Source organism: Dama dama, chromosome 18 (assembly GCF_033118175.1).
Source record: "Dama dama isolate Ldn47 chromosome 18, ASM3311817v1, whole genome shotgun sequence".
NCBI lineage: Eukaryota > Metazoa > Chordata > Mammalia > Artiodactyla > Cervidae > Dama > Dama dama.
Window position 1 is genome coordinate 41,148,477 of NC_083698.1, and position 18,489 is coordinate 41,166,965.

At 34.3% G+C, this 18,489-nt stretch overlaps 1 protein-coding gene across 4 annotated transcripts in view; it reads right to left on the reverse strand.

Annotated features, from left to right (window-relative positions):
* Positions 1-18,489, reverse strand: part of PHTF2 (putative homeodomain transcription factor 2) — a 130,896-nt gene that overhangs the window by 77,501 nt on the left and 34,906 nt on the right. For 3 of the 4 annotated variants that reach the window (XM_061165160.1, XM_061165161.1, XM_061165162.1), the window contains 2 exons: positions 15,935-16,186; positions 15,151-15,230 (listed from right to left, as the gene is read on the reverse strand). In XM_061165160.1, coding sequence (XP_061021143.1) covers positions 15,151-15,195 — 45 coding nt within the window. In that variant the 5' untranslated portion in view covers positions 15,196-15,230; positions 15,935-16,186. The remainder of the gene's footprint in view (positions 1-15,150; positions 15,231-15,934; positions 16,187-18,489) is intronic. The other variant, XM_061165158.1, reaches the window with a different exon arrangement.

Here is an 18,489-nt window from a genome sequence, read left to right on the forward strand (position 1 = left end):
AGAATTAAAATCCTAGACTTAAACTCCAGCCTTATCAGTTACTAACACTATAACTTCACTCAAATTACTTCAACCTCCTGATGTTTTCTCATTTACTGCAGTAGACAGACATTTCTGAAGAAATTCCCTTTTTTTTTTTTTTTTAAGAAATCTCTCCCCCAATCCTTCCATTCAGGAAATCATGTAATAATAACATCAGTATCAGGAGTTTTGTCTGAAAAACAGAAAACTTGAAAGTAAAAGTAGAAAAAGTATTGGTGTTGAGTCATGTTCAGTGAAAATAACCTTTATATCACCCAAGATGTCAGTAAGAGGTGGTCTTTTTTTTTTTTTTTTTGAGGTGGTCTATCTTTAAAATTTGTTATTTACCAAGTGCCAGACACAATTTCCACAAACTAATTTAATGAATCCCCACAATTCTATGAAGTAGATACTACTGCTACCACTATTTTATAGTTACAAAAACTTAAGTTGTACAAAATTTAACAGTAAGTAGCAGAATATAGGAATTCAAATCCAGATGGACTGGCTCTACAACCGAGGTCTTACCCACCAGTAATTTCATTCACATCCTTACACAAACCATCTTATGTTCTTCTGCCTTGGCTCTGATCACTAAGAGGTATCTGAGAAGGGTGGTATTTAACCCCTAATCATTGTCAGATACTCTACCGACTCTCCATGGCTGCCTTGCCAGCTGGGAAGCTGTCAGACCTTTTAAGAAAGCAAATGAGAATACACAAAACTCCTCCAGGAGTACAGTTTACTCAGTTCTAAAAATATGCAAAATACTTAATATTATTAGTAACCACAGGATAACCATAAGGATTAAATGTGCTAAGTCATATTGAGCTAACAACAGTAATAGACACCTAACAGCTCAATAAATGTTAGCTATTATATCATTTTGATAAATTACCTAATGCTTCCCTTTCCTTAATAACACAGCATGAGACAAGGAAGGAAGGTATATATGCCTTTTTTGCATTCTTTTAATGTTTATCACAGGATATACTCTGGTATATTACTCGAAAACATAGCCCTGACTAAATGATGCATACATATTATGAATCAAGACTACAGCACCTTCCTTGTTTACATATTTCTAACAGTTAACTATAAATAGCATGAAAAGCTGTATCATATTTATAAAGCAATTAAAATGCCAAGAGTATTAAAATATCTTGGTTATTTAAGTACCGTTGTATTTCAGAAAATACCTAACATATTACTGTCACTAATTCAATCATGTGAAATTAAAAATGAGATGATGAAACAGATCTAAGTTATTCAAAATCAAACACATTAAAGTGTTTAGCTTCCTTCCACTTACCTATATAAGATACAATTAATATGGAGGAAAAGTTAAGATAAATTGCTCCTAGGTGCTTAGTCCAGATTCCTCAGATTTAGAATCTAAGGGACCTGGACCACTATTATTATTGGTTAAGAAAAGGTCTGCTTTAATTCAAGAATCCAGGTGGCTATAAAATTGCTACTAAGAGTGACTACAGGAATGCCTTTAGAAAACAGACTGTTGTATCTTCCCTATGTAGAATTAGGAAAAACTTGGCAGAGGAAGAAATGAACTGTTTATCTAGATAGTAAGACTATGCTAAATTACTAATCTTTGTCAAGTGCTTTGTAAAGAATTTGTAATCTTAGGCTGTACATGGGCTTCCCTGACAGCTCAGTAGGTAAAGAATCGTCCTGCAGTAACACAGGGGACTCTGGTTCGGTTCCTGGGTTGGGAAGATTCGCTGGAGAAGGGACAGGCTACCCACTCCAGTATTCTTGGGCTTCCCTTCTGGCTCAGCTGGTAAAGAATCGGTCTGCAATGCAGGATACCTGGGTTCAATCTCTAGACTGGGAAGATCCGCTGGAGAAGGGACAGGCTATACCCACTCCAGTATACCAGGCTGTACATACTGGTGCTATATATATTCTCACACTGATGAGACAACTGAGGCTGTCAGAAAGTTCTGCATCTAGTGTTTCAGGGAAGAAATTCAAGTCCTGACTTACAACAACATGCCTTTTCCACTGCACTGCACTCTTTTATATAACTTGGCCAGCATATTCCTCAGTATGTTCCACAGATACTCGTGGGGGGGGGGGGGCAGTGCGGGAAGGAATTAAACAAACTGAAAAATTAAACATGTTTCTCCTATTTGTCTTATAGGCAGTAACACTACACATAAACTATGAAATCCTATAATAAAGTTGTTAACCTCTATTTAACTCAATATTTCTCAAATTTCTTTGACCATAAAAATACCTCTATTCTAATAACACCTATTAACATCATACAGAAAATACTTGGGGAATGTTACTATAAGCTAAAGTATTATGTTTAATACTTAATGTAACAGATATTCAGCATATAGAGACTATTTCATTTTACTACTAAATAAATCAAATTACTCAAAATAAGTGTCTGCCTTGGTATATGGCACATCTTTGGCAATCAATATAATAGAGAACTACATAAACCAAAAGTTTAATGTAAGTACTGTCTGCTGAAAGCATTGTTATCAAAGCAGAAAAATTTACCAAGCACTAAACAAAAAGTAAAGCACTGAAATAAATAATACAAAGATACAAAGATGATTCCTTTCTTTATGGATTATCAGGGGGAATTAATTATACTGCAAGTCAATCTGTGGTAAGTGCTAGAATAACAAATACCACTGTAACACAGAGGTAGAAAAATAACTGAATTTATACAAATACTACTAGTCATGCAGGCAGGAGGAGAAGAGAACAGAGGATGAGATGGTTGGATGGCATCACTGACTCAATGGACATGAGTTTGAGTAAGCTCCAGTAGCTGGTGATGGACTGGGAAGCCTGGCATGCAACATTCCATGGGGTCACAAAGAGTCAGACACGACTGAGCCATTGAACTGACTGACTGACTAGTCATGCCCAAGAGACTCAAAAGCCAACCTGAATAATCTCCTATTGGCAACACAACAATCTGAGCACCAGTAACTGCAACAGGATGAAACACCATCAAGTATCTTTAAAGCCAAGATAAAAACAAAGAATGGTGTTGAATTCTGGAAGGTAGTAGGTAACTATCACATTAGTTTGTAAAATTGTAAAAAAAGAAAAAAAAGAACAAGAAAATAAAAATCGCCATATCCTTGCCTTACAGATAGCATGCATAAATTTCCTTTATGAGCATTGGCAGGGAACACATAATCCAGTCTCCATGCATTATGAAAGATGTCCTTCAGGGGAAGATACTAGTTTTACCTATTAAGTAAGGATCAACTGAGTTAGTTTACAAGGGGCGGGGGAGACAACCAAGTGGGCAACTCAAGCAGTAAGGTGAAAAACAGTATGGGGAGATATCAAAGTTTTATTTGTTGGAAAGGTGGAATTAATTCAGTGAGAGCTGAAGGCTGGAAGAGGTTAGAAAGGTAACTGAAATTAATTTTTTTTAAAATCCTTATGGTTTGTGAAGAAATGTGAGTTTATATGATATGTGAGAAGTCTTTGAAGAGTGTTATTAAATATGTAAGTCCAAATTTACATTTAAGATAAATCACTCTGGTGACTGTAAGGAAGAAATATTTAAGTGGAACAAGAATTAAGAAACAATGAAGGCAGGAAGATTACAGCAAATCTGAGAAATATTTGGGAAATGCAAGTAGTAACAGAATGGTGACTGAAAGAACAAATTTACATGAGTTCCCATAGTGCTTCTAGGGTAATTTTCTTACAGCACTTATATAATCGCTTTTTGTTTGGATTTTGGTTCTCTCATGATGCAGAGTTGTTGTAAGGTAATCCTCAGTGCCTAATACATAATAGGTCCATCATAAATGCTATTTAAATGTAATTGGGTGCAAATTCTAACAGGACAATATTTTTGGGGAGAGAGGGGGAAGTCTTGATTTTTTTTTTTAAGGCTTTAATTCTGAAAGTCAAACTGTACTGATAGAACTTAAATGTATTGAGTTTTCCCTGTATGAAGTCAATGTAATGAGGCTTCACTAACAATTTTTCCTAGTTTTCTACCAGTAAATGAAAATGAACCACGTGAAGTGCTGTGTCCACAAACCAGTAATTAAAAATTACTTTTTAATTAAAAAATCTTCCTGTCTACCATTTTGATATTGGAAAAATAATACCTCATTCTCTGACCCCCCAAAACTCTATTAAAAAGAATTAAATTTTAATAAGGCTTTCCAGGTGGTGCTAGTGGTAAAGAACCTGCTTGCCAGTGCAGGAGATGTAAGAGACGTAAGTTCAATCCCTGGGCTGGGAAGATCCCCTGAAGCAGGAAAAGGCAACCCACTCCAGTATTCTTGCCTGGAGAATTCCATGGATAGAGGAGACTGGCAAGATACAGTCCATGGGGTCACACAGAATCGGACACTGAGGGCTACCTTACTTTCTTTTATATGCTGTCTTTTACCTGTTTACAGTTATGCACCAACCCACTTCTTCACTAGATAAACCAGATAAACAAACTAGATAAACTAGATAAATCAGAACTCTCTATCTGTAATTCTAATCCGATCATAGGGGGAGAAGGGAAAAGACACCAAACGCAAAAAGCAAACTAAAGCAACATTTCATTTTAAATGACCAAGTGTATCTTAAGGATGTTAATTTGAGGTAAAAATTCAAATAGGAAATTTTTAGGCAATATGCCCTCTCCAGCTTTTTATTCTTGTGAATCAATCCTTGATATTGAATTAACAGCCTTCTTTTGAATAAACTCCATGTGCCATTTGGCAAATGGCAATTTAGTTTGTAAGTTACCCTTCTAAATAGCATTTATAAATGTCATTCTTTGTGAACTATAAACACAGCAGGTTAACACCAGTGTTTTAGATACTTCAGGCCTTGTAAAAGCTGGTACATTTGCCTAATTTTAGGCTGTCAATGGCAACCTACCAACTTATTTCACCACTTTGTCTGTTACCATGGTTAAAGATAAACTGACTGCAAGATATTTGGAATATAACTGGCAAACTTATATCCCTGACTAACATTTCTATTTTAAATCTATTCATCAGAAAATGAAAAAGATTAGAGACTAGTATTCCAGTATGTCATAAAATATTAATATTTTTCTTCCCAACTCCCTACAGGTATAAGCTTTAATCACTGAAAAACTTCAACTCTCTTCAAATAACATTGTTTCCTAGATCTCCTCATAATCTGTGTAAACAACTACTTTAATTTTTAGGCACTCTTATCTCCAGCAACTGCTGTAGGCAAATGAATATTTCCTTTTAAAGGAATAAATATTTCACCTACCCGCCCCCCCCCCCCCGCCAAAAAAGAGTCATAAGCAAATAAGAGAACTGCAGTATTTCAAAGAAGTTATGTATTTTGTAGATATTCCTAGTTCTGGCATACCAGAATATTTGCAAAACAAAAGCAAAAACCTTCTATCGCCAAATGCTCAACTTCTAAAGAGGACAAACATAAAATATTAAGCAATTGCTTGTTTATGTATTCATAATATCTGAACACAGGGAAAGATACTTCAAAAACTTTAATAATAATAATCTTCTATTAATAGTGTTTTTGTGAACTTAGTATTTTAATACTAAGGAGGACTGAATATGGATCCCCTTGGAGTGTGTAAACATCACCATGCAGCAGCCCAGAAGGACTTTGCTAAGAAACAGTACAAGGTGTTTTTTTTTTTTTTCCTTTTTTTTCCATTTGCTTCATCCATGGGAACTGACTCTACTATTTCAATTAAGTAGAGGTAAAGCTTGCTCAAAAAGTGAAATTCAGTAATTCATAGCATGGTTGACAGCTATCTAGACTAGGTAAAGACAAACACATAAATAAAAGCAAGACCTTGCTGAGTTCTCTTATCTCTCAGTGTCTCAGTTTCCTCATCAGTGAAATACAGATACTAAAAAGGTTAATTTCTAAGGTACCTTTTTCCCTCTCTACATTTCTGATTCCTTCGAAACAAGGTTCTAACACAAGGCAACCTCAAAGAGTGACAGCCTCAGGCAAAAAAACAAAACAAAACAGAAAGAAGAGTTTCTGAGTCACTGAAAAAGCTGTTGGCAAAATCAGCTCACTGGAGTACTTGAATTTCTACCCAAGGAGAAACTTCCTTGAACCTTCCCTCATGTTTTGCTTCTAAGACGTCCTCCTTCAGTATCCACACGGGATTGGTTCCAGTTCCTTACAAAAAGAGCAAAATATTTGCATTTAACTATGTACATCCTCTCATTTACTTTAAATCATCTCTAGATTACTTACAATAACTAATACAAGGTAAAATGCTATGTAAGTAGTTGCTAGTGTTTGGTAAAATCATATTTTGCTTTTTGGAACTTTCTGAATTTTTTTTGTTCCTGAACATCCTTAACCTGAGTTTGGCTGAACTTGTGGATGCACAACCTGGGGATATGGAGAGCCCTGTGCAATGAATTTACCTACAATTTTACTAACTGATTAAACAAATGAGGATAAGGCCAAAGAAGTGAAAATTCATGAGAAAAGAGCACAGGTAAACTACAATGTATTACAGACCAAATCACAATGAACACAATTAAACCACAACTAACAACAACCACAATTCAGGAAAATATTAGAAAGTGATCATGTCTATACCATTTGCAGTAACAGAATTTTTGGAAAAAGTCAATTTTTTAAAAACAAGTTTGGCTACTTGAAGAAACATACAGAAAATGTATCAAATAGTATGGTTCATTCTTCACAGTTACTATGTAAAATTAGGCTGTATTAAACTTAAGAAATTATCCTACTCCATCCACTTTTTAAACATCATTTGTTTTGTTCCTTCCTAAAATACCTCTCCTTAATCATGAAAAAGGAATTTCAAATTATCTCAGATAAAGAATGACATTTTATGAGAAAAAGAAAAAAAGAAACTATTTGTTCTAGAAATTAAAGCAAAGAGCAAAGGAGAGAGCAACTAAATGCAAATACAGAGCTATCAGAAATACAAAAGAAAATTGCCCCCTTCCTTTGATGATGTCTTTCTAACAGACATAGAAATGTCCAATTTAAAACTATTAACCAAAACCTTTAAGTATCCAAATTTTTATTAATAACAACATTCCATTATTCTCAAGAGGGAACAGAAGAGAAAGTACAGAAAGAGTGAAGAAGCCAATGTGAAGTTGAAGGCATGGACTGGAACGATGCATCCACAAGCCAAAGAACATCAAGGACTGTGCACAAAAGCTACATGAGAGGCATGGGACAGTTTCTCCCCTAGAGCCTCCCAACAGAAGGAACCAACCATACTGATGCTGATTTTGAAATGCTGGCCACCTGAACCATGGGAAAAATACAACTCTGTGGATTTAAGCCATCCAGTTTGTGGTCAATTATGAAAGTCCTAGAAATCTTATACAACTTCTTATAGTATCTTGATACAGCCACCAAGTTAATCCATTTCATTATCACAGTAAATCAAACCATGAAAATATATAATATGGAAGCACTCTGAAAAACAGATGCTACTTAAATATGTGGCAGTGCTAAGCACCTTCATTATCATCAACATCATTCAATCATTAGTGTTAAATCAATATCTATGTATATTAATTTTTATTTTTTTTAAAAAAGGTGACACCCTTTCAAACACTCTCACAAAAGAAATTACCTTAAAAAAGCCCTGAATATCCATGTAAAGTGCAGACAGTAAACTATGTTCCTACAGGGGTCAGACAGGTGATATATAAATGAGAGGTGAGGTAGGTCCAAATGCACATATATTCACCATGAGGACTGTAGCAAACTGAACAGCATATTCCCTAAGTTCAGATTTTTATCTGAAATACTCTGCTCTTTCAATGTTGACTTGATTTTTAAAAATTTATCCAACTAAGCTAAAAACATCTGCAAGTCCTGCATGGCCTTATGATTCTCCAGGTTTCTTCCTTCAATGTAAACAAAGCACAGAGCCCAGTGTTTGACACCCAGTAAATCCACAAGAAGCACTAGGTATTGTTATAATAATGGTTTATGTGCTCGCTTCGGCAGCACATATACTAAAATAATGGTTTATTATCACCACTGACCTTTGAGTACTTCCAGTAGAAGGGCAGAGGCAGGAGCCAGACTGCAGCAACTCGAGGACCAATGGCTAAGGAGGCAATAAAGACAATGTACTGCAAGGAGATCAAACCAGAAAACCCTAAAGGAAAGCAGTCCTGAATATTCACTGGAAGGACTGACGCTGAAGCTGAAACCCTAATACTTTGGCCACCTGATGCGAAGAACTGACTCACTGGAAAAGACCCTGATGCTAGGAAAGACTGAAGGCAGAAGGAGAAGGGGCAAGAGAGGATGAGATGGTTGGATGGCATCACCGACGATGGACATGAGTTTGAGCAAGCTCTGGGAGTTGGTGATGGACAGGGAAGCCTGGCGTGCTGCAGTCCATGGGGTCGCAAAGAGTTGGACACGACTGAGCAACTGAACTGAACTGAAAGACAATGGCAACTGGAAGCCAAGGAACAGTAAGAGGGATGAGCAAGGACAAAAGCTGGAAGGGGAGTCGGGGAACATAGAACATTCTTTATTAAGGTTTATCTACAGATTAAATGAAGCTTTTTTTTTAAGTTTTTTTTTAAAAAGTTCACATTCAACAGATGAGTTTTATAAAAGTTTCTTCAGTGTGTTTTTCAAAGCAGCCTTAGTACAGGAGAAAAGAGTGGGCTGAAAGTTAGCAGACTGGAGTTTTGGTTTTATCATTAATTCATGACTACGATCAAGTTATTAGATCTACAGGCATCAGGTTTCTTATCGGTAAAGCAAAAAGTTTAACAGGAACTAGATGATCTCTAAAGTCAAACTATTTTGACTACTGCATAGTTTCCTTCTTCCTTGTAAACAGAATTCAAACTCAAATTATTTACCTTAGAAGCACCCAAACTGGAGAGACTATGAGAGTGGAAAATTTCAAGAACCTCATGACCAAAATAGGGGAGAAAAGTCCTAAGTGAAAAGGTAAATATTTCAGTAACTAAACTAACCAATCTATTTCTGCTAGGAAAAATCTTTGTTTTTGGCAAGAAAGTGACTTTGAAAAGGAAACGGTGGAAAAAATGAGCTGTGACTGAAGCAAAGAAAGTTGAGATTTATAAATTACACTTAATCATGTCTCTGTTGTATGAGTGTTAAATATCAACTAAATACCCACTGTTCTAACATTGGGTATCAGAAGACTGACATTTCAGGTTTCTTATTTACAAATAAGAATCTTTTTAGCCTCATGAGAATTTCTAGAATCCATGAAATAAAGCACTCTGAAATAAGTTAGGGGAACTTCCTCTGATCAGTGCATAAACATGAAGTAATAATAACAAAAATAACTCTCATTCATTGAAGGTTTACCTGTGAAGAGCACTTTGCTAACACTTTACATATGACATCAATTAATCCTCAAGTAAATATAAAGGACACGACTGAAGCAATTTAGCATGCAAATATAAAGGACAATGTTTATATATATATCATGAAAGTGAAATTCAGAGACGAAACTTATCGAGAATCATACATGCTTTCAAGAACAAGGATTCAAAATCTTTTGCCAACCCCAAAACCCGTGTTCTGGTTACCATGAAGACATATTGCCTCATACACTGGTCAAAAGGGTGAGGCTGTGACTAAAAGGGAGCCTGAAGGTTTTGGAAAGCTACTAACATTCTCTTTCTTGATCTGAGTCCTATTTTGTAAACAGCATACAAACAGTCCTGAACACAAGCAGTTGCTCAGTTTGTAAACATCTATATAAATATATAATATATATAATCAATTGTAATCTGTGTGGTTCTGAGTATGTATCATACCTCAATAAAATTTATATATTCTCTATACATTAATTGGGACTCTTTTACAAGTAACAGTCCAATTTGAACTAGCTTCAACAAAAAGGGGAAACATCAGCTAAACAATTCAAGGGTCAGGGCTGAAGCTAACCTCAGGGTGGAGTGAAGTGACCACTGCATAGCATAGTTTCTTTCTTCTTTGTAAATAAAATTCAAACTCAAACCATTTTTAAGAGTGATACTACATATTTACTGAACAATTCATAAACCAGTAATAAAAAGCTTTTTAAAAACTGTATTTAAAGTTGATTTACTGCTTCACAACCCTTTCAGGCACACAGAGGAAGCATAATCTTCTCAGATTAAAAGAAATTTAGGCTCACACAGATTAGGTAACACCCTCAATATTACAAGCTAACCAATGTCACAAAATCAAATACAAATGCTCTTTTAACCACATCATACTATGAGGCACAGTAGTTTAAAAATTACATTAAAGATTTAATGATTTCTGTAAGAATATGGTTCAAGGAAAAAAAAAACTTCAAAGAGAAAATATGATAAATCCATTGGTCTGAGGCTCAGGACTTCTATTTTGGTAGATGTTAATCTTGTATCTACTGCTATAACCATTCAAAGGAAAAAAAAAAGGGGGGACTATATAGGAAACCACATACCATCAGAAAGCATTTCTTGGTAATTATTTAGCATGCCTTCAGCTGCAAGGAAACTAAATTTCAAGTAGCTGAAAAAAATGAGGGGATATTATCTCATACAATAAGAAGTTTCAAAGTAAGATATTTCCAGAGTTAGTTAATTCCATGGCTCAAAAAATCCTGAAAAATTCAGGTTCTTTCCATCTTTCAATTCTGCCTGTTGTCAAGCTCCCCTCTGGGGAGCAAGTTTGCTACAACAGCTTCAGGCAGCAGAGCTTCACCCAAAGCATACAGAGATAGGAAGCAGACCCTCTATCTCATTTCATACATTTATGTTAAACTTTATATCTATATATATCACCTAGAAAATGCCTGGTACATAATAAATGTTATATAGCTTTTGCTATTATTATTGTTGGGTCTCTTTTTAAGAGACGGAAGATTTTCCCCAGAAGTTTTCATATCTCATCAGCCAGAACATGTGCCTCTTTCTAAGCCAATCACTGGCAAGGGAAATAGACTTCCATGACTGGCTTAGACTGATCAGGATTCATGCCCTGTGAGACTAGATACATGCTCCCAGGCCACAATGCTCTATAATGAATTCCCTAACAAAGTAGAGGTTCTTCCAACAGGGAAAAAGGTTGGGAATAGTTCTGGTAGGAAACCCACTGTATTCCAGTCCTCCACACATCCTCCTCAAGGAGTTACAGGGAGTGTGGAGGTACCTCTGGGCATATTTCTACAGCAAGAAAAATTTTTTGCATGTACGTGGCAGGATGAAACAAGTCAGCTCAAGGAAAGCAGATAAGACACCTCTGATGAAGCTCTGGTCTTAGAATTCAGTCAACCCTGAGATGCATTTCACCACTTTTCATAGTTTAGCTTGAAAGACAAAAAATGTCCCTTGTTTTGCTAGATAGGCTGAGTTGGATTTGTCCTACTTGCAAATAACAGCACAGGTTGTTGGAAATGAAAGCTGAGACTTAATATTTCTCAACCATCTGTGTGACCCTGGGCAAGTTATTGCTCTGAAATGCCTTACATATGTACTTAGTACACACACATACACGTATACACAACTGAACTTCACTAAAATGGTAGAGAATTTAACATTCCCAACTATCAATAGTTGACAGTAGTTATCAATCAAGTTCATGATACTAAGGCTGGTTTCTCATTTAAACTACTAAATAAATTCCACTGTTGGCTCATATTTAAAAGCTATTAAACATAATTTATTCAAATTTTCTTGCTGGCTACTGATTCCATAAAAGCAGTGACCAAGATGTATATAGTTCTTCCTCAGTTCTATAAAGTAAGTTCACTATTTTACTATTTCTATACAGTGTCACTAGTGCCTCCTTAAAATTTGGAGTTTTATCTGGGCCACTCTGCTCTTACATATTCATTTCCTGAAAACATAACCTCATTCTCTCATAATATGATCTACACATTTACAATAGAACTCTACAGGTCATATTTTTTTAAGAGAAATACTTAGTGTGTCAATTATCTTTGAACTCCTATAACTTAAGCCCCTATTTAGGATGCCTTCTGAAAGATAAATAATCCCATCTACTCAGGAACAAGAAAGGAGATATGTGAAAGAAAAGTACTGTACTATTAAAAAAAAAAAAGTTCAAAAGCCCAATATTAATCAAAACCTGTTCTGGTTTATTCCATTACCATTCTTGAGGGTTAAATTAGTCTTCCAAATTAAGATTGAAAATCACTTTGCTTCAACAGGAACTTTCAAATTCATGACTATAGATGGCTATGACAGTACAAAATGAAGTTTAGAATTAGATACTAGTGAGCTTTTAAAATCTGAAAATAAACCATGCAATTTATTAAAAGTTTTTTTAACAAGATATTTACCTAGATCGTCAACACACATTTTAATACTTAAAACCAATTTATTTGTACTTATTTTTCTTCTGGAAATTTCCCATCTGATATTAGAATTCATGTTCACAGCAGTCAATAAATCAAGTATTGGTCTTTGGGGGTAGCTTGTTTGCATTACTCAAAACAAAATTATGAAAATGTCATCATTTTCCAGTAAAAAAGGTGACTCTAAAGTGAGTTGCAAGCAAAGAAATATTCAAGAAAATGAAGTTGAAATTTCTTGGTTTTTATTTATAGTGATACCTCCCAGTATATAACATGGATAACTACTGAATGACAGACACAAAATCAAAGAATGCTAAAATATTAAAACATTTAAAATCACCTAACCCAGGACTTCTTCATTTGAGGCTTGAATCAGATGTAAAATTTTGTTTGTTCCTTACATACACTTTTCTGGAAATAAGAACCTGGAAACTGGAAATTTCATCACAATTTCAAAGGGATACATGACTGAAAAGAGGTTGTGAATTATTATCTAGTTAATTCAGAGAAATGAGATTCAAAAAATCAAATTATCTGCCCACTGTCAAATAATCAGGAATATCAAGCTTCAGTACTCAAGCCTTCTTTTTTCACTGAAACATGAACACCTCTGAAAGGACTTCTTTTTACTAGGGTATATTTAAGAGGAAAACAAATCTGTATGATCTAAAGAGCAGTGAAAGGAACTCTCAGGCTGATGATAAAAGAAAATACCAAGATGGCAGGTGACAGGCATGACTTGAGCACAATCCAGCGAAGAATGCAGCAGGTGGACAGAGGGTTCTAGGAAGGTCATTCCCAAGAAGGAAAAAAAGAAATTGGTAGAACACCTGAATGTGACTGACTATAACAAAAGTTTTTCAGTTCTGTCAGAGACTTTCAAGATCTAGAAAAACCAAGCAAAAAATATAAACTGTTGTGCCTGCTTTGGCAGCACATATACTAAAAAAAATATAAACTGTTGCACTGAAAGGAAATATTATCACACTATATTACATTGTAGATGATTTCTTATTGATTTTTGACTGTATAATTAGACTTTCATTTTTTTATGATTTCTCCCCACTAACCCACCCCCATCCTCCCAATGACTAAAAATTTTGGTTAAATAAGTATTCAGGGCATAGGAATTTAAAACAACTACCTCTGGGAACAGAACTCAGGGGTTGGATAAGGATGGGAAAGGGTACTTACAGGTACTTTCTTTTTTTTAAATAAGCCTTGAAAGACTAAGTGATGTTTCAAAGCATTCCTATGTATTCTTCAAGAAAATTAAATTTAAAAGCAAAATAAAACAATCAAGCAGATCAAATCTGGTTCATGGTTCTGGTGATTCTGATGTGATTACGTTTGCTAGATATAATTTGTTATATCTGTTAGGGCTGCTCTGGAGAATTTTTTGGTTGCACATATCCAAAGCTTTTGGAGAAGGAAATGGCAACCCACTTTGCAGTGTTCTTGCCTGGAGAGTTCCATGAACAGGGGAGCCTAGTAGGCTGTGGTCCATGGGGTCGCAAGAGTCGGACACAACTGAGCGACTAACACACATCCAAAGCTGTTAGACCCTCAGATAAGAAGGGTGTTACTGTGCTTACTGAATGTGAATATAATATTTCAAACTCTCTGATCTTAAAAGAGGTCAGTTAAGCTAATACATTCTACAAATGATCTTTAGTGAAGTTTGAAATGTTTGCACATAAGAAGTCAGATAAAATTTTTGATAAGCATTTCTCTCATAAGTAGAAATTAATTAACAGAAAAGCTTTCAAAGATCTATCTGCAAAAACAATTAGTTTTCTTTAATTCACCTTTAAGTTTATTGGAAATTTAAAAGTAACTTTAACACTAATATAGAAACATACAAGACTGAATAGTGTGATCAACACCAATACTTCCAACTCACTACTTCATGAGAAAAATGTGATACTGGATTATCTATGGTATGTTCTACCCAGAAAGAAATTAAATATTCAAAGACAGACTGTATTCTTAGGTTTGTTTAATCTTTAAAGTGTGCTAGTTACCACTTATTTACTACTAAATTTTAAAATTGACTGATTTTCCCATACAAAGGAAAAGCTTTAAATGCCTAACTATCCTTTGTTAATAGGGACCTAATGAATAAAGCATAAAAATGTTTCAAATGTGAAAACAAACATAATTCACTACATAAGTTAAAAGTCTAAGATACCACATATAACAACAATACATTTTAAAGAGTATAAACAACACTCTTCAGGAGTAAACAGGAGTATCTTAAAAAAAAAAAGGCACTGGAACTTATACTTTATAAAGAAAACATTAAACTGGTAAGGCTTATTTTAAAACATATAGGATGACAGAGCTAGTTAAATAGTTACAACAACTATTCCTAAAATGTCAAAATAAACATTTTAATATTTCAGTCTGGAAAATACAGTCTCCAAAGGTTTATTTTACTGAAAAGATGCAGCTGTTGAATTGTAGCTTACAAGAAAGAGATTAAAACTATAGTTACCCTTGTAAAATAGTTATAAAATTGTAACAGCTCTGTCAACCTACCTCTTCTCAAAAGAAATTAATGCAAGAAAAAATCTAATGCTTTCATAAAATGTGAACTGTATTCATAATCCTGGAAACGTGGTTTATAACTGAAAATAATTTAGATACTCTGACAATGTGGAGTAAAAAGTAGAGAAAATTATTTTTAAGCATTACCTTTCTTATTTTAGGTAATATCTGACACAAATTCATCAAATTTTAAAACTATGCATTTTAAAATAAAAATATTTAAAAGGTAAAAGCTCTGATTGTCAACTTACCTTCTTTTGATACCACACAATAGCATCTGTGACTTTGGACGCCATTTATTCCACTGAAATCACACATTTGTCATGTTAGGCTGTGCAAGAGAGAGAAAAACAAAGGACTTCTTGACTTCCACCTTCTAAAAGGAGACTGAACAACACGCATACATAGCACTCTGGTTACTTGCAGAGCAAGGGGTGTATGACTATACTTATATTACACCCTTCCTCATTACTATTTTAGCAACAGGTTCTCTTAGGTAAACAAAAAATCAGTTGCCAAAATAAAAGAAGGATCTTTCTACATGAATAGAACATTTAAAATTTCTTATAAAATAGTTGATTTTTTAAATGTCATTTAAATAAATTTCAGAATTTTCCAGGTTATACAAGAAATTTTTCATTTATAAATTCACACATGATAGGAATCAATCCATTCACTCTGTAACAGATCAGTTGTGTTTTAGCTTCTATCTAGGAACTAGCATCAATTGCTGCTGCTAATGGATAGCTTGACAGAGATGCCAAAATTTATAATCACATTTAATTTTCCCTGATATTTGGTTACAAAAAGTTGAAATGAAATCAAATAGCTGGAGAAACCTAATTAATGTATGTTAAATACTAAGTGAATATTAGAGTTAATTACACAGGAATAACTAATATTAAGGACTTTTCGGATATCAGTTTGCTAATATTTAAAAATTCATCACAGACAATTTTATAAGCATCTTCTGGATACTAAACTTAATGGTTCCTTACCCCTAGAGAAAAGTAATTCCAGACTGATTCCACTAACCTCTGAAATCGTTTTCCAGTTTTTAATACCACACTGGCACAGGAAGGTACCTCTGGCAGGTGTTAAGAATGAGCCTGCTGCTGCTGCTAAGTCACTTCAGTCGTGTCCGACTCTGATGAGCCGAGACAGGTTCAAATGCAGATACTGGCCCCAGAATTCATTTTACAAATTGGGATCATCCAAGGCCAAACAGGATCTCAAGGAAATTCTGAGTCGAGAGCACCCTCCTCAGCAATCCTGGCACATGCAGATCTGCAATGGCCAAAGTTCACCCAGAGGAAACAAAATACCAGAGGTTTTATACTCCATTTTTAGCAGCGTATAATGATTCAAATATAATGACAATAATTACCAACAAGTTCAAATAGTCAGATCAACTTCTAAAATTTAAGGCAGAATTTATTTACTGCCTGTAATTTTTTTTAACTTTTACTGAAATAGTTGATTTACGACGTTGTGACTGCCTATATTTCTGATAGTGTTAGAAACCAGATTACTTATTACCTTTCCTAAGATACTGACTGTATCTTTAATTGATCAAATTCAAGTAAACCATGTTGTGAAAACCTCAAAAATTCCCACATATCATGAGAAGAGGAGCACAGAGTCAAAAGACAAGGATTCAAACGGCTCCACTAGCTAATACGTACTATTGAAGAGGTCATTCACCTCTATGACCTAGTTTCTTATATTTATAAAATAGGAACAACTATACCTATCTATCCTCTATAAGATTCTTGTGACTAATAAATAATACAATAACATAAAATGCTTTCTGATGTCTAATACATATAGATGCTCAATTATAATTATATTATTTTATATTTTAAAGTTCCCCAATTCAGTAACTAGGGAGTATTAATAGTTCATTTTTTTTTAAACATGGCAATCAGTTTAAAGAAGGAAAACAAAGTTCAATCACTTTTTATTGACATTTAAAATAAAATTCTTGCCTGGGAAATCCCATGGACAAAGGAGCCTGACAGGTTGTAGTCCATGGGGTTCCAAAACAGTCAGACACAACTGAGCAACTAAACACCACCACCACCTAATTATCTTAAGAGTGCAATGTCAACTCTCAACTATATACACACCAACTATTGAGAGACTTCAAAGTTCACATCCTTTGTTCACAAAGTGAACTTCCTCAGTCAAATGTGACTACCTTCATTTCTCTTACCAAGGTTTTGGGAGGAAAATCTCCCCTTTGTTTTTTCCTGGAGGTCTCTGGGAATACTTCATTAATTGTAACCACATTTTGTCCTAGAGGTTTTCCCTTGATTCTGTCAGCAGACTATTCACTAAAACATTACACAGTCACTGCAACTGTCTGTTAAGATATGTGTATGTTTTCCAAATTGGTTTAACTCTCCTTTTCCCCGGCTTCTGTCCCCACCTTACCAAATGCAAATTACAAAAACTGCTACAAAAAGTATGACAATATCAATTTTTCACTTTACTGTCCTTTAATCTCAGCCAACCTTTACTGATGAAAATTCCACATTATCTACCAAAGTAAAAATCCTTTTTCCTAATGTCCCACAGGTATAAATAACATATATTTCATATACAAAATGTGAAAGAATTTTTTTATTCAATCTACTAAATATGAGATATTTAATACATTTGAAAAATATTTAAATTGTCACATATAAAATAGTTTTGTTTTTTTTTTTTTTTTTAAGAAAAATGCTTCGATGCAAGTTAGGAAAACAGTACCTGGTTCAAATAAAATTATGTGAAAAGTATTTTTTAATATGCTTTGGTTTATACCACGCTATCCTTGGAAATAAATTTCAAAAATCAACTACAACATTACACTAGGTATATAAAATGTTCTAAATATTTTAATTAAATTCATATGAACCTACGGAAATAAAATTTCAATTTTGTTTAAAAAAAAAAAAATGAAACACAACCATTCTTCAAGTAAAGGTAAGTTTTGCTCCGCAAATTCATTTAACAGGTTTTCCACTGTGTCAACAACCTTTCAGTGACACTGAGTGGCTCACATCTATTTTTAAAACAGGTTTTACAGCATGCTAAGATGCATTCCTGAATCAGACATCTGACAAAGCATAAAGACACATGAGTATAAACAAGAAATAAGTCAACAAACAATTTCATTAATAATGAAGATTGTTCATAAAGCTTTTCCAACTACTTTGATTCTGACTGTCCAGGAAGAGATCTCTTTTATCATGATAGTTTGTGCTAAATAACTTTATATGCTAAATTATGACACTAAGTTTAATTTACAGAAAAAAGGAGAATATTATACCTATTGAGTACCTTAAACACAGGATTTTAAGAGGATTTTAATTTCTGAGCAAATGACCTGATAGAAAGATGGTATTAAGATATAAAAATAATCCAATTATGAAAACAGAGCTAAGCATAGGCATAACATTCATATATTGCCACAGGCAATTACCCTGAGTTAATTCTCTCCTTGAAGCTGCTTTAGTCACCATATCTTGTCATAGCATCTGAAATAACTCTTTACTATGTCAAAGTTATGACCAACCTAGACAGCTTATTAAAAAGCAGAGACA